This window comes from Strix uralensis, chromosome 1, assembly GCF_047716275.1.
Source record: "Strix uralensis isolate ZFMK-TIS-50842 chromosome 1, bStrUra1, whole genome shotgun sequence".
NCBI classification, from domain to species: domain Eukaryota; kingdom Metazoa; phylum Chordata; class Aves; order Strigiformes; family Strigidae; genus Strix; species Strix uralensis.
Genome location: NC_133972.1, coordinates 139,590,579 through 139,616,797, shown reverse-complemented (window position 1 = coordinate 139,616,797; position 26,219 = coordinate 139,590,579). Strand labels below are relative to the sequence as shown.

Below are 26,219 nucleotides of genomic sequence, written 5' to 3'. Positions count from 1 at the left end.
GAGGAGGTGGGCATTTGTAGCTCTGTTAGTTATCACAATCTACAGTCTCGGACTGTTGAATTCAGGATATACAGCTGTTTAGAACCTTATATCCTCTATAGCCAAATAAGGTAAACTCCCCCTTGGGCTAGAGCAGAGCTGTTAGCAATCTGATCCCTTGCTTTCATAATCTGAATTTACTACCTGTTATCACTCCATTGTTGCCCAGTAGTATACTGTCTCTGGCTGGGATGAAGTTAATTTTCTTCATAGCAGCCTGTATGATGCTACAGTTTAGATTTGTGACAAAATCAGTTTTGATAACACACCACTGTTTTAGCTGTTGCTGAATAACACTTGCATGGGGTCAAGGCCTTCTCTGTTTCTCACTCTGCCCCAATGCAAGCAGGCTGGAGTGGGCAGGAGGTTGTGAGGGGACACAGCTGGGACACCTGACCCCAACTGGCCAAGGAGATATTCCATGCCGTATAACATCATGTTCAGCTATAAAGCAGGGCAAGAGTTTTCCCAGGGTAGCCATCACTTGGAGAGTGGCTGAGCATTGGTTCATGGGTGGGAGGTGGTGAGTGTTTGCCTTTGCATCACTTTGTTCTATCTCCTTTTTCTTCACTTATTAAACTGTCTTTATCAACCCGTGACTTTTTCTCACTTTTGCCATTCCAATTCTCTCCCCCATCTCGCTGGGGGGGAAGTGAGCAAGCAGCTGGGTGGGGGCTTATCTGCCAGCCAGAGTCAACCCACCACAAGTAGGCAAGATCTCTATGGACACTTTCAAACATTTTCATTCCACAGAATACAGTATTCTGTGTTAAGAAGGTGTATAGTACTGAAAGCTCCCAGCTTCAAGTCTGATAGTTTACATTGTGGCAATATTCAACTTTATTCTCACATTATAACAAAGGTATGGGCTAAATATCCCTTTTTTTTCTTTTATCCTTTGTTAACTCTGTTGAGAATGCAGCAGACATACACACAGTTCAAGACTTTGATCTCATATGTATTCCTTAAGCCTAATCTGCTAAAGAAGTGTGAGAAGGCTATGGATTTTGAGCGTGCCATGTACTAGGCTCAAAAAGGAGGATCCACGTACCTAATCTGCACAGAAATCAGATAGCTTGATCTGCAGTGTCTTCTTGGCACATATAAATATCTCCATTTCAATCCTATCATTAGTTTACACAAAACTGGAGACAAGGGCAGAAAATGTGACCTGACCTTTTATTTTTATTATATATACAGCATTTCCTGAGTTATCCTGAGAAATTTGTTCCAGTACATGATAGACTCTATTGCTCTTTCTCTACACTATACAGAAATAAAGACTTCAAAATTCAGTTTTAATTTTCAGTCTTGGGTTATATGCAGTTATGTTCATCAGTGGTCTGAAAGTAAGCATAAAATCATCTCTCAGTAATGTTTGCTGATAGCACAAAGACCAGCAGAGTGGTAAATGGTGGTAAGTTGTAGAACACAATGCAGTAAGCCTAGCTGATTCAACAAACTCCATCCTGACACAGCTAACTACACAATTATTCATCAAGGAACAAGGGATCAAAGCCATACTGACAGAATGGAGAATTTTAGCCTAAAAGTAAGTAAGTAATCACGGTTCATATCAGATGTGCAACGGAATAAGAATTCCCATTACAGTATTTGCCCATGAATGCCATGGGTAATAGTAAGTATGAGTTACAAGGTATATCCTTATATATGGCATTGGTCAAGCTGATGCTGGAAGAATTCATCTAGTCCTGATGTCAGCATTTTTAAAGGGATATGGAAACACTGAGGTAAGTTCAGAGAATAGCCACAAAAAAAGTATTTGCTGGAGGAAGTGGTGGGAAATGCTGTCTGGTGAGAGACTTGAAAGCTTGTTTGGTGTAATGTCTAAAGGAAAAAACTGGGAGCTGACTTGACTCTGTCAAAGTACTTACGAAGAAAAAATTGTTGGTTCCTAAGGGACTCTTTAATCTAGCTGAGAAGGACATAATAAGAACCAATAGCAAAAATCTGAAGGTACACAAATTCAGATGGCAAAGAATGAGTTCCAAGAAGAAAAATGCTTACCCATGGAAAGAAGCTGCTAAATGTCTCTAGCATTCTGTGGAGCAGGATAGGATTTCTCTGGTCAACACACAAGGATGGCACTATCACAGTAGAACACACAGGAGGACAGACTAGACCAATTCAGATTCCCTTCTGGCTTTATGAAGCTTGTCCAAGTACCACAGACCAGGGAAATCAATGCACATTTTCAGGGAGGGAGAGGAGCTAAACTGAAGGAAGTGTACTGGGGTGTGGTGCCAACTTGCTTTCATAATGAGGTCTCAGATGAAATCTGAGGAATTAATTCTGTCAACTGAGGGTGCTTCTTTTTGAAACTGATGATTCAGTCAGGTCTCTTTTTCACTTCTCCTTGGGGTTTTGAGCTGTGAATTCATTGTGTTTGCATTGTGCTTTAGGCCTGTCTGTCCATCTCCTATAGAAGCAGTTCCTAGCTATGATGAATTTCTCAAATGAGGAAAGGAATCCTGGCATCCAGTCTCTGGTTAATACAGGCACAACTCAGAACTGCAGTTTTGCAAATGGTTTAAATCAACACAACCAGGCTCATTATTTGGCTTATTTGTTGTTGTTTTCTGAGGGGAAGGCAAGAAGGGTTGCTTTTCAAATTCTTATGTGTAACTTCGTCTATTCTTACCACTCCTATTCAATGCTGGGCTTGAAGAACAGTCCTCTGAGTGTCAAACACTGTGGGTCACTCTGGAGTTTTTTATCCATCTAATAAGTTACATTTACACTGCTACTACTTTTTCAACATTGGGTAGTTTTTCCTTTTTTCAGTAAAAAATGATTAATACTTTCCCGTGGATATTGTGCCTTACCACAGTGTATGTTTCTTTCCACAATATTTTTCTGTTTGTAGAGCGAGCCTATTTTTGCCCATGTTTTATGACTGTATGAAAGCTTGAAAACTACAGAGAAAAAGTTAAATAAAAGCTCTCAAAAACATATGGTGACTTAACTTGGGCTCTGAAGCTGTGGGTTCAAAGCCCATCTTGGATCTCGAACTGGCAGCAGTAACAGTTTGAATATTCCCTGTTGGATGCATCATTCAAATGAAAACAGAGCCATGGTCTGTTTTTTTATCTACGGGAGGAGTTCTCTCTTTCTAAAGATCTCCTTGTTCTCTACAAAAAGATATATTATTTTCTACTGAAATCTTAAAGAGGTGAATTTAGGGTAGGGGGTTTCCCTGCATTGTAGAGGAATTTCTCAAACCACAGAGTAATGCAGTGTTTTTCAGTGGCCCCAGCACAGGCTTTTCTTTTCTTTTCTTCCCCACTTAATAATCAAAACCCATTAACAAGGCTTAGCATATCCAGATTGATCTTGCTCAAGCTATTATCTCTGTCTCATTCCCTTAGTGCAAAACAGGGTTCTTCAGTGTACAGGGGCACCCCACTCTCCTCCAATTCCCCCCTCTCCGAATTCTGGGGTTTTGTTCCATATACGCTAAAGAACCCAGCAAGCTGATTTTAAGACATCTCAGACCACTCTGCAGAAATGGGCAGAAATTTTCATAACATGGACAGGTAATATTGTTCCATGATTTATAATTACTATGATTTATAACTACTGTGCTGGAGTTCTAATACCCAAAGCTTCCTCATAAACTATATAGTCACTAAAACATCTTGCATACCTTTCAGATGCCTACAACGCTTCTAGGTTGAGCTAGTTTTATGAGTTTCTCTATAGTGAAAGTACAGAGAGAAGCATTTCCATTCCTCCCACCTATCTATTCAGGATAGGATAAATCATGCTGCAGAGATACCTGTCTCATTCTTCACATAATAGACAAGAAACTTTGGCTAGGTCCTTGGCTAGTTCAGGGTTAAGTGGGAAAGGATCCATCCATGAATTATTAGCCTGCCATTTCCTCTCCAATTAATAATTTATAAGGGATTTTATTAAAATAAAAGATACTACTGGTTATGAAACAATTAGCTTCATAAACAGGGATAGTTCAAAGTTTTGCAAGAGCATCACATGTAGTGATGCACTCTGGCATTTGAAGACATTTTGCAAAAAATATTTATAGGAGAAAACACCTTTTCAGATAAGATACATCTAGACCAGGGTAAGTGGCACATGGTATTGGGAGCTTGCAGGATCAATTTTAGGAGTGAAGTTCTTGTTCTGAGCAGTCCAGTTCCCAGTATTTATTCCTCTCCAGAGAAAGTCAGAGTTTTGTTAGCTTGAAGCTGGGCATAGAAATCTAGCCATATTTAGCTCTAAGAGAATATGTATTTCACTGGTAGAAGAGACAGTTATGAGAGGATGGCTTTAAGCTAGAGAAAAAATGTTTCAAAGTGGAGGGACAATTTAAATTCTTTAACCTCTGCTTGTATTAGCTACTTCTTGGCTTCTAGTGTATGAAAGCTTCTTGGCATGTGCCCTGCCTGGGGTCGAGTAGGACGTGGGAGAGACTGTGCTTGGATGTCTGGAGTACTACCACTTGGGGGGGAAAATGTGTAGCATTCCAACAGATATAATTAATGACAAGTGTTGTTGTCTTTCTCCTGTGCCATCCACCCACTGGCTGCCTGGTGCTGACCCCTTGCTGTCCTGCTGACCTCTCCAAAGTTTATTTTAAAAAGGCATCCTTGCTTTCCCAAACTTTTCAGCTAGGCTTCCCTTGGGCTTCTTGTTCAGTGCATGCCCAAGACTATGCCTGTGTCCACTGCTCAGTGATCAGACACAAGTGTTTCTATTAGAAGGATGATTAATGGAACCTTCCTTGGGAATGGGAAAGAGAGAAGTGGGTAATACAAGTCAAGAAATGTGTTAAAACTGAACAAAGGAACTTTGTTTCTTTGTTTCAAAATTAACTTATTTTTCAAGTGTGCCACAAATTGCCCTTACTCACTTGGGTCCTGCCCACACCAGTAAAATGCTACAGTTGTTTCTGCAGTGGTGGGCTTGAGACAAGTTTGTGCTTTCAACCCATTTTGTAGTGAGTGACCACATCAAATAATTCCACCGACTGAATTGGCTTCTGTGTTGGCAGATTTAGTAGATACAGGGTTTAATGTTGTGTAGTGCAGGTGCTCGGAGTTTTCTACATCTAAATGCAAAGTAATAAAACAATGTACAGGCATGAAGAGTATACAGGAGTCAAAACTGGCTATTATGAGAGAGCAGCTGTCAAGTTACTCCTGCCTGGTAGCATTCTCCAAAGAGAAAACTGCATGACTAAGTCCTTTATTTGCAGAATCACAGATCAGTTTCTGTCTGATCTCAAGCCTCACCTCACCCTCTGCTTACCCTTGTCTTTCTATGGGATGTTAGAGGCAAAAACCTGTTTCTTCCATTTCCATTAGACCCCATGCCTAACAATTTGGATGCCCAGGGATAGCATCCACCCTGTCAGCCAAGGCAACCTGCAGACTGAAACAGTGCAACAGTGGAATGGGCATGATTGACTGATTTTTCACTGCTGAGGAGAACTGGTGAAAAACATGAATGAGGGACAGAGAGAGTAATAATCTTGGGAGAAGACTAGGAGCTCTGTGCTGCCAGTTCCCTGGGGAAGAGGGGAGCTGGAGTTTCTAGCGCTACCAGGTAGGATCTTCCACAATGCTTTACAAGGAAGAAGAAGCTTCACTGTTTTCCAGGAGAAATCAGTGCTTTTGTTGCTTGCTCTTTTTAGTCTAACTGTATTAGGAGCTTTGTAGAGACAACGATAGGAAATGTTATCTTCCCACAATCCAAACAGTGCGGGCAGCATCTCTGCCTGCCAGACTTCGCTGTTCATCAGAAACAATCAACTCTGACTACTGTGCACATCATATTCTTTATAGAGTCAATTTTTCAAGGCTAGAGCTTGATCCCATTGCCAAATCAGAAAAACTGGGCAGTTGCGCTGTAGTGCAATAAGGAGACTGAGGCACGGGGCTGGAGCTGCAGTTTTCCCCTCAGCAAACCAGGTCTGAAACTCCTTTGCCACCTGTACAGCAACAAATAAATCGATTCCATGTTTTATTCATTAAACCAGCTCTGCACATGCTCCTGCCCTCTTCCATGGCCAAACCTCATCAGGCATGATGTGCCTGCGAAAGGCTGTCGCTGGCTGGGACCTCCACGTGCCAGCACAAAGGGAAGGCCTGCCCCTCCCCTGCATAGCAGAGGCATTCTGCTTTTGTGACATCTGGGCCACTGCAGCTGTTATAAGGAGGGGTTTGCTCTTTTTAGAAATTATTAGGAAAGTAAGCATGTTGTTTATTAAAATATGTAGTGTACACTGTAACTGCTATACAAAAAATATCAGCATATCATTCTGACAATTTATTAAAAATTCCTTCCTGCCCCTACCCTAGTGAAGAGGGGGAATTACATTTTGATTGAACATGCAACTTAAAAAATACAGGGTTTTTTTACTTTTGTCTTTTGTCTTTAAAATTCATAATAATTTATATTCAATTATAAGCTTTATCAGTTAAAATTACATATTGGAAATCATATCAAAATATTGCAGAAAATAATTTGACTTTAGCTCTTCATATACAACCAGTTTTGATGAAATCACTGTAATAGTTAAAACACAGGAGAGCTAGTGATCACGAAGAGCAGCTAGAAACTTTTCTTCTTACATTTCCTGAAAAGCACTGTTCATGTACAAGTGCATTTTTAACTCAACGTACAACCACTGGTAATGCTGATGCTGGCAGCACAGCTTTTAGCCAGGCACAGTGTTGTAAATAAGGCCTAGAAAAGATTGAATGTTAGCAATATAAGAACCATATATGACTATATGAGGGAACGATGTTTGTGTAAATACTGCAGAAGATACTTTCTTAAGAATGACAGTTTTTTCCTTTTAGTACAATTTTTTTTTTTACCATCTCCTTAATAAAGTGTTCTTTCACAGTCTGTTAAGTATAATAATGATTAGACTTTTTTTCTCCAAGATTGTTGATTTTTTGTCAGCTACCATTCTTCATTTCTTTTATTTATATAGAGAGATTTTTTTTACTGCATTTGAATGATTGATATTCATTCACTGTATTGTTAATTGTTGCACTCTTACTGGAGGAGACTAACAAGCTTTGTCAGTTCATTACTGCTCCTTTTGTTTTCTTTTGTATGATTAATACCCATTGTTGGTACCAAGTTACAGTTCAGTCAATTGTGGCTTAAAGACAAGAATGAGATTAATGTTAGGGAAATATAAATTATTAACCAATTTGCAGGGGTGGTTGATTTTAATGAAATGAGTTTCTTTACTAAATACATGTTTGAATGATCAAATTCCTCTCCGGCATAGCTAGAAAGAAAGAAATGCCACTGCTTTTCACAACATTTGCAAAAGGGAATGTGCTTATATCATTAACTTCTTATTTGAGTAAAACATTTTTCAGCCTTAAAGGATCTTAAATTGAGTAGAAACAGGTCAAAAAAACGATAGATCATAGACCCCACCTTCAGGGCAACTGGGTTAGTCCACTGCTTTAGCAGCCTTAATATTGAGTGTCTTGCATCTTCTGAAGCCTCACCTAAGAAGTACACAGAGGTTTACACTTTCAAGGCAGTATCTATAGACAGAGAACTGGCCAGAGAACACATCTCTTCTAGACAGGCACATGTTTTTTCAGATCTAGAATAGTTTGCTTCTGATTGCCAGGCAAGGAGAAAAAATCACAGTTTTGAGGTAGAAGTATGGTCTACAGAAACAGTTTTCCTGAGAGAACTGAAAATTTTTCATCATTTAATCTTCTCTTTTTGTGTGTAGTTCATAGGAGAAAGAGATATGCTGTTTGGCATATATATTTCTAAAAACAAGGGTGAATATTCCCATCTAACAAATAATGAGGACAAAATGGGTTTCATAGAGGATCAAGTTGAAATGTAATAGGCACTGGGGTGCATTAGGAAGCCTTTTTTACTGTTGGTCCCAGGTTCATTTTTGTTTAGTTGCATGTGTGTTGCAGTTTACTAAAGACACACACGAGAGATATTATCCTCAGTATGTGGAATAAGTTGTCTTCTTTCTCTAAATTTTAAAAAAAGTATTCCTCATTTTTGGGAAAAATGGTTAGATAAACATGAATGTATTCCTTGCTGATGACTGTTCCAGTGACTTGCTTTATTTTTTGTTAGACTGACATTGGTTTACATCGCAGTTTGGATGATCTTCTCCAGTTGTATAATCACAGACCAGCATACAGAGTCTGTGGGTGGTTTTATGAGATTTTCTAGGTTTCTTTGTTTCAGGAGTTTGGTGTCCAAACATTATAAGATTTGTTTATACTGATTTCATTGTGAAGGAAAGAATAAATCTGATCTCCTCTTTATTGTAACTTGATAGCATGACAGTTATCTAAAACATGGTTTCAGTTAGGTCTTATTTGTGCTTGAAGAATATTACTGTATAATATGCATGGTCATCCACTTCTGGTAGGATCCTTAAAAAGCTAGTGTTTCTTTCATGCTATGATTGTATTGTTTATGTGACAGCTAAAAGTATTAAATTCTTAGAGCTAACTGAGACTGGGCATAATGTTTTAGTCTCTAAGCCATTTAAGTTAGTATTTCTGCTTTTATTGTGTTGATTTTAAGTAACTTAATTTTCCTCTATTAGATTTCTACTTTTGCATACATGAGTTTTGTATACATGAGCAGGCTTATTGGAATCATTTGCATAAAGAGAAATTGAGTAGTGAAGGATTATTATTTATCTTAATAACATCTTTTATTAAGATAGAGCTGTATATTAATTAACATGCCCCATATGGAAAAATATTAGCTAAAACAGCATCCTGAAGGCTTTTCTTCTTAGCTGTTGTTGGAGCAGTTGCTAGTGGTTTCCGTGCTTTACACAGCAACATAGACTTACTCAGGAAACATGAACTTGGACTCTGTTCCTTCCACAGTCTTAAGGTAGTCATAATATCATGTCTCAGGAGACTGTCTAAATGCAAGTACAGCTATTTATTTACCTTCCCAGATAACTGAAGCCACTATATAACAAAAACTTAAAATATTCAGGATTGCACAAAGAAAGCATGAGAAGGAATATTATTGCATCCTACCACTTAAAGAAGCCACTGAAAAGCAGAAGTGCTGGATTGCAGTTCCTGCTTTCATCACTTATGAACTTAGTGTTAAAGTATCAATTAGATAAAGAACAGAAATTATCTAGGGAGCATGGGAGGATCCTCAGGATAGGTCAGTAACTGCTGTGATCATTAGCCTATGGAGTCAGGCTCTTCCTTGCACTATCTTTCCTTTGACCCATGAATGTTAAGTTATTTTTAATGCAACAGCTGAATGTTCCCTATAACTGATCCTGGAGGTTAGATTGTCACCTAGGAGGTGGGATGTGTGGTTTGTTGACCTAAAGCTAAGAAATCTAAAATTGTATCTCTTGCACTCTGGACAAGTGTTCTCACATCTGTGCCATTGACAAAAAGGGGAGTCTTACCTCCACCCGCTTCTCCAGTGGTCATCTTAGCGAAAACAGTGAGCTCTGCTCAGGTGGAAAAGCCAGCTGTCTTGAAGAGAGGATTGTGTGCTGTAGACACTAGCTGACCAAGCTGCCAGATCCTCTGCATGTGGTCCTGGCTTTGCAACTGAACTCTAGAGAGGAACAGGAGTTCACCTCTGGGCTCATTATCTGAAGGTAGCTCCATACTCAGCATGTAGCTTCCTCAGGTCGTTCTTCAGAGAAATCTGGCGCTCCTCTTAACACCAGATAAAGAAACTGAGTACTTAACTTTAGACCTTTGATTTTATTCCAGGGATGTGCTTTTTGAAACTTCACTCTTACAGTGTCTAATTTGTAAGTACCCTAATTCTTTATTGAATCTAACCCTGAGAGGCTATTTTGTAACTAGCAAGATTTTGAATAAGATCTTTTTGACAGATGTAGTTAATGGATTTTAATAATAGATGCTAGGATGAAATGATAAAATAGCCGCTAGCAGATCTTCCAGACTAAAAGCCAGCTGTTCAGTAAAGTTGTTGGACATATATCTATATTTTTGACTGTAACTGTAAATGGAGGAAAAGCAGGTCCATAGTTGCAGAGCTCAGTTAATTAGAGTCAAGGAGTGTCTAATCTGCATCGTTGAGCTGCCAGTTGGAGAGGTTCCTGAATTTAAGAAGTCAGAGTTCTTGAGGAAATCTGGTTCCTTCTTGTTAAAGTCTCTCTTGAAGCACTTTTTGAGCTACATAGTACCCAATGTATACCATTCTTACCAGAGTGGCATGTAGGACAGCATTCACGGAGATGACTGAAAGTGCCTGATCTGTCCCACATTGTTAGTACTCTTTTTATCTTTCTAGCTGTGTTGCAGTAGCAGCCAGAAGTAGGAGTTCATGACTGTAGAGCAAATCCAGGTGCACACAGCCAATTCCTACTTAAATCAAAATACAAATGGCAGTAGAAGCTGAATCTGAGGGTAGATTTGGCCCTTCCATTAAAAAGGGAAGCTACAAGCAGTAGAAATATAAAATAATCCAATAAAAAGTACATCTGCCACTTCACAAAATTAATAGGAATGTAGCTGGTGCTGATTTAAATGAATACTAATCCTTCACCTCAAGATGCATTTGCTGAAGAAATGGTTGAATTTGTGTGTAAAATAGCAGCACTGGAATAGGCAGGGAAAGATATGTATTATGAGAGTTTTCTGCAATGCTGTCATTTAACTTGATCACTGGAGTGATGAGTCACTGAAGGCAGATTAGTTTTTCATTTCACCTTTAGGAAATACCCATATATTCTCACAGGATTTTGAGGTAAAAGGAGAAGCAATGAAGTCATGATACTGCTCCTGTATTGCAAAAAGGCAGGTTAAAATATTTTACTTAAAAAAATATATTAAAAATATAAATATAAGCTTGAAAAGAGGTAGGGGGGGCAGAAATAGTATAGCTTTGTTTTGTTGCTAGAAAACCAGGGGTTTTTCTTTCCTCCATAATAAAGGCAAACTTTGGGGCTCTTGAAGGGTATTCTCATACCTGAGATAGAAAGCTGAGTCCAAGCATAAGGTTCAACCTCTCCTTTCCTGTACTAAGGGGAGTAAAGTACAGCTTGCATTTTATCCACTGGATTCAGCAGCATCTTCCAGGTTTTCCAGATATTGTCAGAATCCTCAGATCCAAATGGTAAATTGGAATTTATACATCTAATCTAAAATTTAAAAAAATGCGTGGAAGAAATCCTCTTTTTTAAAATTAACCTTTTCAGCGGCTGCCTTCTGTCAGAATATGTGGCGCTCACCATATACTAGCTCTCCCTAAAAAGTGGTTTTATTTTGCAGTTCACCTCTAATTCCAGACACTGAGAGCTGGGATTGCTGGATGCTACAGGCTAGTAAGGAATGTATAGGAGCTTAACAGCAGGAGCAACAGACCCAGGTTAAAAATCCAATGACCAGGAACAAATGTGCCCTTTATTTCATCTCCCAGCTAAAATCCTAGATACAGTTTATTGGCTTTAAACTTTTCTCATTTAGCAGAAAAATCTAAGCTTAGTGTTTCTTCTTAATCACAGCCACTTTAAATGGGACATATATGGCTCTACAAATTAAGCTAGCACAGAAGTATTCTTTGTTTAAAAGACTTGGAAATTGTTTGACAGTTAACTATTAAAATGGTATCTAAATACCTGGAATTTCCTCTGAAGAAGTGTATGCCTCTACTGAAAATGAAAAATCAGATTTACACTACAAGTGATGGAAATGTACTGCTTGATGATCTCCAAGTCAGGAGCTAAGTATATGTCTGAAAAATTCCGAGCTAAAGTGGTTCCCCAAGGTCACACAACAGATTAGTGGCAGTCACTGTCTTTTGAATGAAATGGCTTTTTTATCCCACAAAACACATTAAGAGTTCAAGTATTTTCATTCACTTTAAAATGAACTATAGACCTTTTGAAATTTTTTCACATAGAACCAACAAGTATATGAATGTGCCACACCAAGCATAGTCATTAGCCCAGTGGTTATGTATGAGCTTGTCTGTGATATTTTGAGTGGAGAGCCTATCCTGGGCCTAGAAAACCTTTTTTCAGAACTGATATATTCTCATAAAAAGGTTTGTTTCTTGATTTAGTGTTTTTCTGAGAAAGAATTTTGACCAGCTGTCCTACTGACTCCTAGTTCAGCATCCTATCCAGCTTGTCACATGTCCCACCCAGCAAATATGTACAAGTCCCCTCTTTGAGCAAGATCTGCAGCATTTTCATAATATTTCTGATGTTCTTTTCTTCTCAAATTTTGGGTCTTGACATAAAAAGGCTGGAATGAAGGATATGGTGTTGTGCATACCCAAGTGAAGGCAAGGAGCCAACAAAATGCTGTTGTAATTACAAGTGAACATTCTTGTATCATAAAACTGCAAAGAAACAGCTATAAATCAGAGCCGGCCTGGTGGTCCCTGGCAGCAAAGCACAGGAGATTTGAGTTCATTCCCTGAGCTAGCCAAGAGTGGGATCCTCGCAGAGGCAGCAGCTCATTCCAAGGGAAGGGCATTCCTTGTGTCTCCTGAGTGATGGTCATGAAGCAGTGATTTTGGTGGGAGTCAGATCCAGCCTTCAGCCCTGCAGGAGTGATAGTCAGAAAAGTGCTGGCCGTTGTGGAAAATAAAGCAAGTTGAGAACTGGAGGAGTTTTATCTTCAAGAGCTCTTGTGCATGTGTTTAGGAGCCTACCTCTTTCAGTATTAGTTCTGCGCTGTTGTCCAGATCCCATGTTTGACCACTTATTGTTGTACTTGAGTATGTAAGATTGTCCTTTAATTCAGGTATCTAGTTTCATGTTTCCATACACTCACTTATGACACCAAACTGTGCTAAAAAGTCTCCATGGGCATTTGAAAAATGCAATGAAATTAAGTACTACTATCCAAAATGTCTCTACTGAAGTTCCTATCACTAATGAACGTGGACTCAAACTTAATCTTCAGTTAGAAATGGGTTTTTCTTCTATCCTGACACATTTTTTCTTTTTTTCTTTCTGCTGTCTCATGAAGATGTAGCTCTTTAAAAGTCATTGATCTGTCTGGATAATTTACCAATTTCAAAAATAAGTAAGTAGCAGGAGGGTAGAAAATTATTAAAGCTGTTAGCATTGGGTGGCTTTCTAGAGATTTCTTTATTACAAGCTGGGGAGGGCTGTTATTTCCTGTCCCTCTGAAAGATGTGGCATGAGCTGAGCCAACATTTACAGTTAAGGAGGGGCAAAATAAGATGATCTACTATTGTTAAAATAAAAAATAAAGAAATCCTGAGAGTGTGCAAGTGATTACAGTAAAACAAACCCCAAATTGACAGCTGCACAAACAGCACTTGCCCAGCAGTGGTAGTCAGCTACTAGGAATGCCCAGTTTCTCATCAGATTGGTAAGAATTTATAATTAATAGCACATTTGGGGACTCTCCTGTAATGAAACCACAATTTAATCTGCTAACCTGATTATGGAGGAGGTAAAGGAGAGAGGGCAGAAATTCAGAGTCTCGCTTTGCAGAGTACATTATCTCCCTGTTGATAGCAGTACGAGATCAAGACAGTCAGCGTTTTCCAGAATCAGTCCCTACACTGGTTTAAGAGCTGAAATCCTGAAAGGTGAAGGGCTTTTTCCTGAACAGATGTGACCCCCTTCAACTCTGATAAACTTCCCGAAAAGATGAGGGAAATCTGTACTGCACAGGATGTGCTCAGCACATTGAGGGATTGAGTTAGTAATGTCCCTGATAATTGTGGATACCTCATTGTAGGAGTCAGTTTTTATTTAAATTTTTTTAATAGGAGTATACACATCTGTCTTTATACCCAGCAGCTTTTCTGGCCCACAAGAAGTCCTCTGTGAGTTTCCCCAACTGAGCTCAGTGGGATCTCTGTCAGCTGCAAGATTTATGTCATCTTTTTCAGTCCTGAGAACTGTTCCTTAAGCTTTTCACATCTGGATTTAATTGGAAAGACATTAAAAGACATTAAGTGTGCTGGAAAAGCATATTTTAGAGACGATCTTTATAGACACTTCCATTAAAGGAGCTGATGGTTGTAGGTTAAAATGGGATGAGGACAAGCCATCAACAGTTAGCAAGGACAAAATTACATTACAAACTACTTCAGATGAGAAGTTCAGCCTGTAGCTCTTGGGTCTGACTCTGATCTCACTTAAATCAACTTCAACTAGGAGAAAAATACCAGTTAATGCAGTGTAAAAATACTCTGAAACCAGAATCAAAAACTTTGCCTTTTGGAAACACTCAAATTTCTAATTACATGCCATATATGCTAAATATAATGCTTTTAGTTGTCAATCTAGATTTGGTGCTTTGTTAGATGTACATGCATGCTTGTAAAATGAGACTTGGAGAATGAAGAGAGGGATTGGTCGTTAAGGCTCTGAGGGTGGAATATCCTTCTCCAAATGCCGATATGTGGGCCACAGGAGTAGAATTACACAGAAGCAGAGATACAATACAATTTAGTATGTGGGCTTCATTACAGATGTTGTAATGCAAGAATCTACAGCCTAAACTCCCCCATTGTTCCAGCTATAATGTGCTGCTTGAAGAAGCCAATGGGCAGTCCTTTGTATTAAATGTAATCTATTGCTTTTGTCTTCAAACCAAAGTTTCTAGTCATGTTTAGACTGACACGCACTTAACATCTAAGGTAATGGTCTTGGTATGAGAGAACAGACATTCTTTCATTTCAAAATTGCTAAAACCAAGGAATCTGATATTTAGGAAATTACTCCCATGTCTAAAACAAAGTGTATGGTCTTTAGAAATAGAAACATGTCAAACTTCAAAGAAAAAAAAAATTATAAAACATTGGGGGAAAATTAGTACTCTTCAGAATATTTCAGCAAAACAAATTTGTTAGAGGCTCTCACCTGTCCTCTTCTCCTAAAAGGGAGTCTTTTTCTCCACTATGTCATGGAAAGTGTTTAGCATTAATGGGAAGATTATAGCTTGATGGTTGATAGTGACAGAAATGAGGCATTTGAATTAAAATTGTGGCCTCAGTGTAGATTTTTTTTTTTTTTTTTTTTTAACATTAAATACCTTTTTTCAGAATCTCTCTCTGTCTATCTTGGTCTATGATAAAATACATGTAAACTAGTAAAGCTGATTCTTACTTTTATTGCCTGACCTTGGGCCAGCCCTTTATGTGCTAATGTACTTTCTCTTCACTTCGGTTTCCTTCTCTTTAAAAACAGGAATACAACTTCTGGTCCTTAGTGCCATTTTATCTCATGAAGAAGAGGATATTTGCAAGGGGAGGTTAAAGTATTTAAACACTAGAGAGTGTGTTTTTTGAGTTCAGTTTACTAAGTGGAAGAGTAACCACGTTGAAGTAAGCATTGAGTAATACTTGATAGTTGGAACTTTGTTGTATACTAATTTTGGTGTGGATCTTTGAGAATTCATAAAAATCTTTTAATAGCAAATTTTTTGACCACTCTGCATGAGCAGTTGCCTAAGAAAAGCACTTGAATAACAGAATAAATGCTTATATCTTATTTAAATACAGCTCAGTTTAGAGCTCATACATTTTGTTAAAACAGTTCTGGCTACCTCTACACTACTAATCTGGGTCAGGGCCCATTCCCTGATGGGGAATCATATGGTCTTTGCCTCATTTATGTATTGCTAGCTATGTAGTGAAGGCTGTGGTAAGTGATGTTAAAAACAGCATGGAATTGTGGAGGTCATACGGATGAATATGATTGTCCATTGTAGCATATTTTAGAAGTCATTGTGAACTCTTAACACAGCCGAGAACCTCAATCCACTCATTTAAAATCAAGAGGTCAAAATTTCCTGCAATACAAATAGGGTTAATGACAGTGGACTTGCAAATCTATGGCAGCGATGTGGAGAAATGCTTATAAATAAATAAATAAACCAAATTGTTCTGAGAACACAGCTGACAAGGATATTTTCCAGCTATCAGTGATGAAAGAGACAGTGATTCATGGCCTTTCTTCCCTGCTGGTGCAGGATTTTGCCTGAGGATATACATTCTGCTGTTTTCAGTTTTAGGTTTAAAAACATGTTTCTTAAAATCTTCTATAATTTTCACCTGCAGCTTCTCAACCATGCTTGAGTGTTGTCTCAATTGCATGGTTTAAATCTCGTCCTACACATACAATAACTGGTCATCTAAATGCTCTCATTTGAAAGCCTCTAATTATCGAAAGCACCTATATTACCTACCTTCTACCTCCTTCTGAAAGTTAGTGTTTAAGTAGCCTTTGTCTGAGGATACAAAATTAGAAACAAGATTAATTGCTCTCTGGTGAAATTCTATTGTATATATGTAGTGTAAATACTTGGAAATTTAATTTTAGAATATTTTTCTTCATGTTCATAAGTAAGCTGAGATGACGCATGATTCTTTTTGTCTTTGTTCTTTCTATTGTAATAATTGAAGAAAAAATACAAAGTTTTGAATTTAGAAATAAATTTACTTTAAAAGAACTTCCAGGTTTCTAGACCAGAACCTGAGAATATATACTGAAAAGGTACCCAAATTATCTGACAAAAGAGACTTGATTAGAATTTATTTTAACTCTTGATACTGGGGCTGAACTTTCACACCTCACTTCACTGTTAGAGGATGCAGAGCTACCTCAGAGGATACTGGCATTGAACCTGAAAGCCCTTTTGAGGTGTTCATGAAGAAGTGCCAATTTACTGGTTCTCAACATAGATTGCCACAGAGGCAGAAGTTAGCATTTTGGTAGCACCTGAAAATGTTGCTCCTCACAGTTGAGAATATGTGAAGAGGGAGAAGTCTGAGAAGATACTGATTTAAGAACAGTCCTGTACAGATTTTTTATCAATCCTTTCCTCTCTTATTTCCACCCACAAGTAAGAACGCAACCTAAACTTGGCAGCCAGACTAGCCTATCCATGCTGGATCAATCTCTCACATTACTGTTAAGTTTGACTTTCAGTATTATTTATGCTCTTCATACAAAAGCATACCTTTTCATTATCTTTAAAAATAAGTGTTTTTCAGCATGGTTTTCTCTCTTTATGACTAGAAAATCTTGTATCACCATTAAAGCAATAGAATTTTCTCACTGCAGATGATCGTGCAGCTTTTTCTTGGGCTTTGAAAGAATTCTTTGCCGTTCATTACTCCTGGAATTATTGCATAGTCCCAAGAATGGCAGTCAGATTTCTAGTGTGTTGGTTCACATTTGAAAATAAGCCATGCCTAATTTACTCTCTCTACTGTTAATTCAAGCAGTCCCTTTACTTAAGTAGATTGTTGAAGATGAAAACCTACAGAAATAAAATTCCATGTTGAATAGTGTCTTTCACTCTATCCACTTCTCAGAATATCGAGAGGCATGGAGGAATGAGTACACACATCTGATAAAACTCGATGGAAGAAGGTGATGTGCATGCTGTTGTTGATAGAAGCTCTGCTTAATATATTGGAAAAATTGTTCAAGAACAGTTAATCCTTACTTTAGGATTACCTCCAGAAAGCTGGCAAGGTCAGGCTGTACGTGGATTCTGCGTCATTTAATTTCTGGCTTCATGAGTTGCCTGGGGGTAGCATTAACTACTACATGGAACTTGTTCTAAGATACACCTGTGAATCATCATTCTTTGTTTGAAGATAGTGGACTCCTATGCTCCAAGGTCCTTCTCTTGACAGGTGCAATCTGTAGCCTTAATTGTAGTGCCTATCAGGTAACTATGCCTTTGTGCAGAGATTAATCAGTTTGGAAAATGCTATTTCCATGTAAACTACATGAGTTAATCAGATTATAACCCTGTGTTTTTCATGCATATCATAAACTGTATGGGGAAAGGGCTTAAAGTCATTTAATTAAGGTTTACATTGTGTAGTGTGAAAAGCCTTGCTGAATTTAATTTTTAAACAGATGTTAACATTGGTTCACGTGAAATCTAATCAACTGGGAAGAACGTGAGGAAAGTGACGAAAACTCCTAGCAGAAGTTACCGCTTGTGATATAGTAAATTAATTTACAACAGAAGCTGTGAGAAGAAGAGGTTTAGTTGCAGTACCCATCACCTAGTTTTTATTTATCTTGTATGTAGCCAACCTGGTAAATTCAAGAGAGTTAAGGAGTCAAATTTTAGCTACTTTTTGTGTATGTATATAAGTCTACACAAGCAAATATATCTTCCCTTTGTGCATTTCTGTATGCATGCAATTTTGAGTGTGGATAAGTTAAAGCTAGGTAGAAGTTTGGTTAAGAATTTCTTCATCAAGAGAAAGCAAAAAATCACCAAGAACAATAATTTTGAATACATACAAATTTAAACAGTTGCTCAACTTTGGAACACTAAGTCCTCGAACTCACCTCTACAGCTGTGATATTGTTGGGGTTTTTTCAATAGCCTTTAAATGTGAAATTTAAATCCACATATTAAAAAGTCATGAAGTGCATCTCATTACTGATGCAGACAGCTTTGCTGCAGTGTTCTTGCACAGATGATGTTGCCTTTTGAGGCCTCAGTTGTCAGGGAGAGGGGAAGAACCTCCCTGATTTGGGGGGCATTTTTTCTCGTCTCAGAAAACAGATTAACATTAATTGTTTGTAAATACACTTGCTGCCAGTTTAGTTCATGCATTAACTCTGCTGTTTTCTAGGCATCTGGCTTGCAAGTGAAATTGAGGACTAGAGGTAGATCTGTCTATCATTTTAACCTGGCATGCAAGCATTTTCTTAAGTCCAAACGAGACTTGTTGATGTATATGGCATGTGGCTGCAGGCAGCATGACCACAATGAGTCATCTGACTCTTCAAACTCAACCTTGAACTAAGACCCAGCTACTAAAGACATTAAAATCTTGTCCTTCATGACCTACTCTGGACCCTGACTTCATTCCGTTTTGCAGCGTAACTATTTCTGCTCATAATTTTATGTCTTCAGAAAACACTGATTAAGGCCAAGATGAATATGGTTTTTTATATACTTAGAAAACTGATGTTAGGAGACATATCACCAGTAAACTAACAGTATCAAGCAGTGGGTTTATTAGGATTGTCTCAGACCTCCTTCATAAAGTCAACTGGAAGGACCACAGAGAACAACAAACTTTTACAGTTTTCAGCTTCATGGAAAAAACACAACCCACATACTGTGCTAAAATAAACATGTGAAAATTTTATCATGAGGATGTGGTCTTAAATGCATATGGGCTAGTGTAGTGCCTGTCTGCTGTTCTTGCTAAAAGAATGATCTAATGTTACTAGATTGTCATTATAAGACGCTTAATCCCCAGAGTGAGGAACAGGAAGAATATTCACAAGTTTCAATGCTATTTACTAATTGCCAATTGACTTGAGGAAAGCTAAAAAATGACTGGAAACATCCATCCCCATCCTGATACACACACATACTAATAATGGAAATGGCAGCCAAGACAAACAGCTAGCAGTGCGGTGCATCCTGTTGGCATCGTATTTTTGGCACTGTTGTAGCTACACAGAAAACAAGTGATACAAGAAATGTGTAAGGACATCTGTTCTGTAACCTATGGGGCTTCACTCACAAAACAGTTGTAAAATCTTCTGGGGGAGAGAAGAATTTCTCTATATCTGTGCAGATGCTCTATTGTAAGAAAAATATCAATGGAAGGAAGTGTTGAGCCTTTAAAAGAGGAAATTGTTCACCAGATTCACTGTCAAATGTTCCATTCTTTTCTTTCCTTTTCATTTAACCTAAGTTATCTGCCATTCACAAGTTATATTTAAGCCAAGTAGTGTAAATCTGTTGGGACTAATAGAATTGAATCATGGATTAAATTAGCCCGGTGTCTCCTTGTAACTCTTTTTTGCTGCAGATTACTTGGGCTCTGTGTCACTCTGCTGACTATTCAGGTCACAACCTCCCAGCTACCAGCTTCCTTCCTGAATCCAGCATCTTCATGTCAGTCTAGGGGCATGACGGGGAGAGGAGAAACATTAAGGATATCAATTAAGATTCTTTACCAGCTTCTCTCAGCTTTGCTGATCCTCCCAAACATAAGCAGGCTATGGGAGAAAGAAAAGGGGGAATTTTTAAGACCCCGCAAGGCTCTCTCTACCACACTTCTACTGCCCTTTAGTCACATCTCATGAATAGACATTTTAAAAATGAAAGAAACTTTCCCAAAATTCACATGTAGTTTCAAAAGATGGGATAGAAGTAGTTTGGCTTCCCCCAAAGGTCTCTTATGGAGAGAAAGACATGGCGCCATGAAAAAGAAATCAGATCTTATATAAACCTGGAACACATTATGAAACTGTAAGATAAAGAGGGACTGTGGGGTGTAGGAGGTTGGGAGTACTTGGGGAAGGAAAGTTTAGCTCTGGGAGCTGGGAGCAGCTGGGGGTCCTGGGTGGGACAGCATTTAGGAGCAGGAAAAATTAGGTGCCTGGGTAGGAGGAGATTTGTGAAGAAATAGAGGTGTTCACCTCTGCTGTAAAATAAGTCAGAGCTCGGGTGGATAGGAGGGAGGGGAAGCCCAGAGATACTGACTTGAGAAAGATGTGGGAATGAGGCAGATCTGGGGAGTGGGGACTCAGTAGTGAGAAACATGAGCTTTGGAAGAGATTGTCGACTTCCAGAGCAGCAAAGGTGAGAAGCCTAGCAGTGAGGGACAGTGTAAACGGCTGGCTCTTCCACAGTGCTCACAGAAACACCCTGACACCTCTACTTGGAAGATCAAGGATACAGGTACAGGACTGCTTTCCTCTAGCTTCCCCCCTCTGATATTTGGTTTCAGAAATGCAATAGAGCTGAGATCTTATATTTTATATCACATTTCAGTTTGGGAAGGGCATGGCTTGAAGAAGGGTGAGATGGAGAAATGAGACCGCACCACATTACAAGCATTAGGATTTGGAAGTTGTGTTGGTATTAAACATGCTTATCATTAAACACCTTGAATCATGCCTTCATTTTATGTTTCCTCTAATTGTTCCATATTTACTTCCTTGACACCCACGTAATGATCCATGCTTGCAGGCAAAGAGTTCGTTATTTTGTATTGTAGTACTTCTTCTCTTGCTGTTAGAAGCAAATAGATGCACTTGTGATCTGTTTCTATTGAGATAGCGGCTAATATTCCTCCAGGAAGTTCCAAAGCAGTTTTTCTGGAAAGCAACACTGAAAGCTGTTCTGTAATTTATGTGGTATGCCTTGCAATAGCCAGTTCTATGATTAAAACAGTAGTAAGTAACAGATGTGCTCATATTCAGAGCATTTCCAGAAAGGAATTAGGAAGTTTGGGTTGGTCTAATTAATCTCTTGATGATTTGGGGATTTCAGTGACCACTGATCAAGATCAGACTCTGCTGCGTATCATATGATCAACCAGTGATCTAATCTTGAATGAAACATTACTTGGCTCTACTTCTTACCAACTATGATCAGGGCCTTTTTGTCCAAGCCACTGTGCAAACAAATAACCTGAACAAACAGATCTTCCACAACAAGTTTACAATTCACACATCAGACCCGGAAGCTAAGAATGGATATAAAAAAGTAAACAAGCTGGGTTCAAAAACAGATGAGGTAGCAGTTAAACTGTGTAGGAGGAGCAGATGTGTCAGCTTCCTCCTCTCCTTGCAGTGCTACCTCATAATGTTTTTCGGTTTACCATACACAAGAAAGAAGATACTGATTGTTTTGCTAATATGCATCAGGACAAATGGTTATGAGAAGACAAGAGATTCTTGTGTGCCAGTCCCTACCCATTGACTTGTTTGGTTCTCATAGTTGCTGACACATGACCAACTAACATACAATAGGGAAGCAGTCCTGTGCCAGGAAGCACAGGTGCCCAAATCACTCCCCTTCCTCACATGATGAGTAGTGCTTGCATAGTGATGAAAAGGACCCCAGGGAGAGGAGGAGAGAAAGAAATGGGGGTGAAGAAATGTGTCAGGTTACTGGCAGAAACAGAGAAGTTGAGAGGAGAGTAAATGAAAACTGTTGTTGACATTGGGAGAAATTATTTGGGTTGAACTAACTGATTTTACTGTGTAGTCAAGATTGAGGATGCAAAGGCAGATGGTGACTAGAGTTTATAGGAGTTGAGAATGCACATCTAAAACTACAAGGGATATTATGAAGCAGTAGAGAAAGCTGTCTTATAAAGAAAATGTAAATATATCAAAATGTCAAGAAAACCAGAAGAAATGAAGAAAGGGAGAATTCATTCACTGGGGAACTCAATGGGTGATAAAAGTGAAAGATCCTGTATTGGGAGAAGCTGTTACTCAGGTGAAGCTGAGGCTCAGCCCTTAGCCATAGCATGGAAAAAGGATAAAAAGATGTGGCCAGTGGAGATTTTAAGATGAAGGGCAAAATTATGTCAATGGATGGGAAGAAGGAGCAAATAGAGAGCAGGTTAGCTGTCAGATACAGTGGGCCCAGAACACATGGTAAAGGTAGAGTGGATGGTTAAGTGACAGTGATAATCTGAGGTTTACCAAGACACTTCATAAAATGGTTAGCTTTTTATTTGTTTGCTAGGGCAAAACCCATAAAACTTCACAGACTAGAAAGATTCTACCTTTATGCATTATGGGTGGGAGTACCTTGTACAGCCTTCTGAAGCTGTAGCAGCTAGTCATTGCTATAGACACATCTGGAATATATGGTCTTTTACTTTAGGGCAGCCTAGCAATTTTTGTGCTGTTAGTCAGATCACCAAAATACACATTGTTTAATAATATTTAAGTTGTATAAACATACCTTTCAAGGGAAGGAGCTGTTGAGAGAATCCAGGCAAAGAATTAGTACAAAAGCAAATCTAGTACTTCACTACAATGGCAGCTCCTGTTCCAGACAGAGTCCCTGCTCTCCAAGAAGAGTGGGAAAAGAAGATAGAGACATGGATTCTTCCTGTCCCAACAATGAAGAAGAGAGAGCAGTTGTTGCCTCACTGTGAAGAACAGTGCCGTAGGGCCTGCAGTCAGTTTCAGTGTTTGAGATGTTACCTTAGATGACAATGTCTGTGAAAAGTTACCTTTTATTTCCCCTGTGATTAGTTTTGAATGCATCTTAGTGATTAAAGAGAAAAATCCATTTTTCAGTTCTGCTTTACATTTCACCTTCAAGACAGAACTGACCTCAACTGTTTTATTGTGCTGTGTGTGTTTTCAAAGTCAGCCACGTGGTGTCTGAGAGTTTCATAATCAACCTGTGCTAAATTAATTACAAAAAAATAGTCTTTTACCAAAACAATTAGAGGGGGGAGAGAAGAACAATTTTGAGTCCTAAAGCAGGACTCATGAAGATGAGAGAGAAGCTGGTCAATAAAGAATGCACTTGTACAGAAAAATGTCAGCTGAAAATTGATCAGTCTTCTATTGCTGATGCTTCATAATCATCCCATATTGGCTCACCCTGTTTAGCACACTTCACTACCTATGTATAAGACACCAGTCTGCTGTGTTGTTGAGATCCAGCCTTGGAGTGTCAGTAGTGTCCTGCTGACCCTATTGCTGTTGCTCATACCTTCTGCAATCATCTACAAGACAAGAGTTTGTCCATAGGAGCTCCAGAAAACATGGGGTCTAGAAAAGCACATGGGGAAGCTGGAGAGACTTTACAGGCCAGAGAGACAAGAATCCTAAAAGTATATCATGTTCTTCATGAAGGTGATGAAGCCTGCATTAACACAAATGGAAGTCATTCATATATCCAGGAAGAAGATATCCTCAGACCTGTGCACAACCACAGTTGTTTATCATGGAGCTGTTATGTACCCACTCTGTTAGCTCTGTAGCCTAAACGGCTTCAATATACAGGAAAATATTTAAATCTAGAATATCAAAAATACACACCTTCCTTCATTGGCGTTAATACAGTTGTGTCAGTGGGTTTTTTGACAACTCATTTTTTCTTTAGGCAGCGTTAAGTGCCTTGAAACAGTTTTCAGAACAAGGACTGGATCCAGTGGAAGGGGCTATGAAAGTTGAGAATACATCACATGAAAAGTAAGTACCATGTAAATCCTCTACATTTTAATGCCTGTGTGTCGTGGTAGATAAGAAATGTTAATTAAGAGCTTAGTTGCCCTTTTAAACCTGTGCAAAACTATTTCCTCTGGAATTTACATAGAGTTTGTGATAATTTGAGAGGATAAACAAGATTTCAGGTTTAGTGTTACTGATAATGTTTACTAATGAGCTATGAGACAGTCAGTCCTCCTATGGAAATCCTAAAGAAAAGGATTTTCTTTTCATTGTATGGATTCTGTGTAAGTAGCATAACATGATTTTTGTTAAATATGTTGTATCACATGATATTGCCTGTAAATAAGGATAGCTATCTGACAATAAGTCCTTGTGTCTGCAAGATGGATTTTACCCTAGAGAGTTTAAAAGTTAAAATTTCTTTCAGATCTTCAAAAGCTCTTATATGGAATTTTAGCTTTAAGTAGTAGACAATAGAACCAGGTTTCTCACTGGATTTTCAGTTTAAGAAAGTGGGATTTTCTGTCCAGTATAGATTTTTTTCCAGCTGCTAGTCTGTTTATGTAAGAAGGTAGTCTTGTGTTACTAAATAAATTAGGAAGTAATAGAATAAAAGAAAGAAGACTTAAAAGTGACATTTGGAATTTTCAATAGATATATTGTGGCTGTTTATAAACTAATCTAATCAAAACCATTTTTCCATATGATCTCATCAGCATAGTATTTGAACATAAATATTGTTGTTTCACTTTAAAATGTTACCTTCCACAGTGACCTTTGAATCTCATGTGCCATCTGGTAATAAACATGTCTTAAAGATGTGCAACCCTGGACCTTACCACTCTTGTTAATGTATTAATCTTTCAGACAAGTCAAGCATCTGGGAGAGAAAGCAGACAATAAACAGACTAACTCAGGCACCATTGCTCAGGACTGCAAGGATTCAAAGGCTGTCGTCTAGGAGCTTCCCAGCACCCACGGCTGCCACTGCATCCTTATAAACCTGTCAACACGCAATAGGGTGTATGTGTACAAGGAAATGAATGACTAAAACCATTATTTGAGTCTTATGTGAAGACAACACTATTCTAACACAAGAGATAGTATACATGGTACTGTTTATTCAACTGTGGAAAAAAATAAAATTGAACATTTCCCTTAGAACTCAAGATCAGAGCATAACTCAATTGCCCAGAGGCAGAAGAAGTCTGATCATGTTACTGGAGGTTAAAATAACAACTAATTAACAAAAAGTGTTAGGAAAAAAAAAGGGAAACTTTAAAATTGATTAATATTGAGGAAAACAAGTCAGCATTGGTTCAGTTATACAATTTTTTCGTAGTGTAGTTTTAAGTTCAGCTTACTGTTTTTTAAATAATGCTTGAATATTTTAAAATTAACCAATGACAGTGCTGTGAGAATTGTAGTTGTTGTCTTCATATATAGTCATACAGCTTATCTTTTTATGCAGACATTATGCATTTTTCATTCTATATGAATATGTATGACTTTAAGATGCACTACTCAGAGTTGTATGCAAACAGAAGTTTAAATCATGACAAGTATTTGCTTAACATGAACAGATGTTAGTTATGATCAGTCTCAATATACTCCAGGAAAAAAAACAGATATGGTATTTGATTTTCCTTGCCATAATCAATTAAAGAGGCGTCTTGCCTCCAAGCAACATTTTCCCCTTCAATTCTGCTCTCTGTTGTGTGAAGCACATCTACACCCCATTCTGTGTGTTGTATCAACCCACCGTTTGCATCAACTGAGTGTTTTTAATCTCTGCATTCGGACCAAGAGCAAAAGGTAGGACTGAAACGTTATCAAGCCAAGGATGGAAAACTGTTGATGTAAAGATCATTCTCTTGTGAAAGGAGTGGCAGCAGAGATGAGACCTGTGGCTGCTCTGTACCAGCATATTTCTTTTCAGTGTGTGGCCAAATGCAGTAAAACCACATCAGTTCATGTGTACAATGACAGTGTCGTCTCTTTCTTTATCATTCACAGGTAGACAACTAAGAGAATGGAGTGAAAAAAACCTAGTTACAAACTAACCAATGACTGGCTATGATGCCAAAGCCAGGGTTCAACCTACCTTTCCCCATGCCACCACCTTCTACAAACTTACTGTGTTAGACCAGTCATCCTGGCATTTAAGTAATTTATTAATCCAAGATACAGATATTTTATTTTACATGAAACTAATACAATAAACACATAAAGC

The 26,219-nt window shown here is 38.4% G+C and overlaps 1 protein-coding gene across 10 annotated transcripts in view; it reads left to right on the top strand.

The window, feature by feature from the left end:
• Positions 1 to 25,969, top strand: part of STAU2 (staufen double-stranded RNA binding protein 2) — a 172,941-nt gene extending 146,972 nt beyond the window's left edge. For all 10 annotated transcript variants that reach the window (XM_074882958.1, XM_074882976.1, XM_074882935.1 and 7 more), the window contains 2 exons: positions 23,919 to 24,007; positions 24,854 to 25,969. In XM_074882958.1, the coding sequence (XP_074739059.1) occupies positions 23,919 to 24,007; positions 24,854 to 24,947 (183 nt within the window). In that variant the 3' untranslated portion in view covers positions 24,948 to 25,969. The remainder of the gene's footprint in view (positions 1 to 23,918; positions 24,008 to 24,853) is intronic.
• The last annotated feature ends 250 nt before the right edge of the window (positions 25,970 to 26,219 follow it).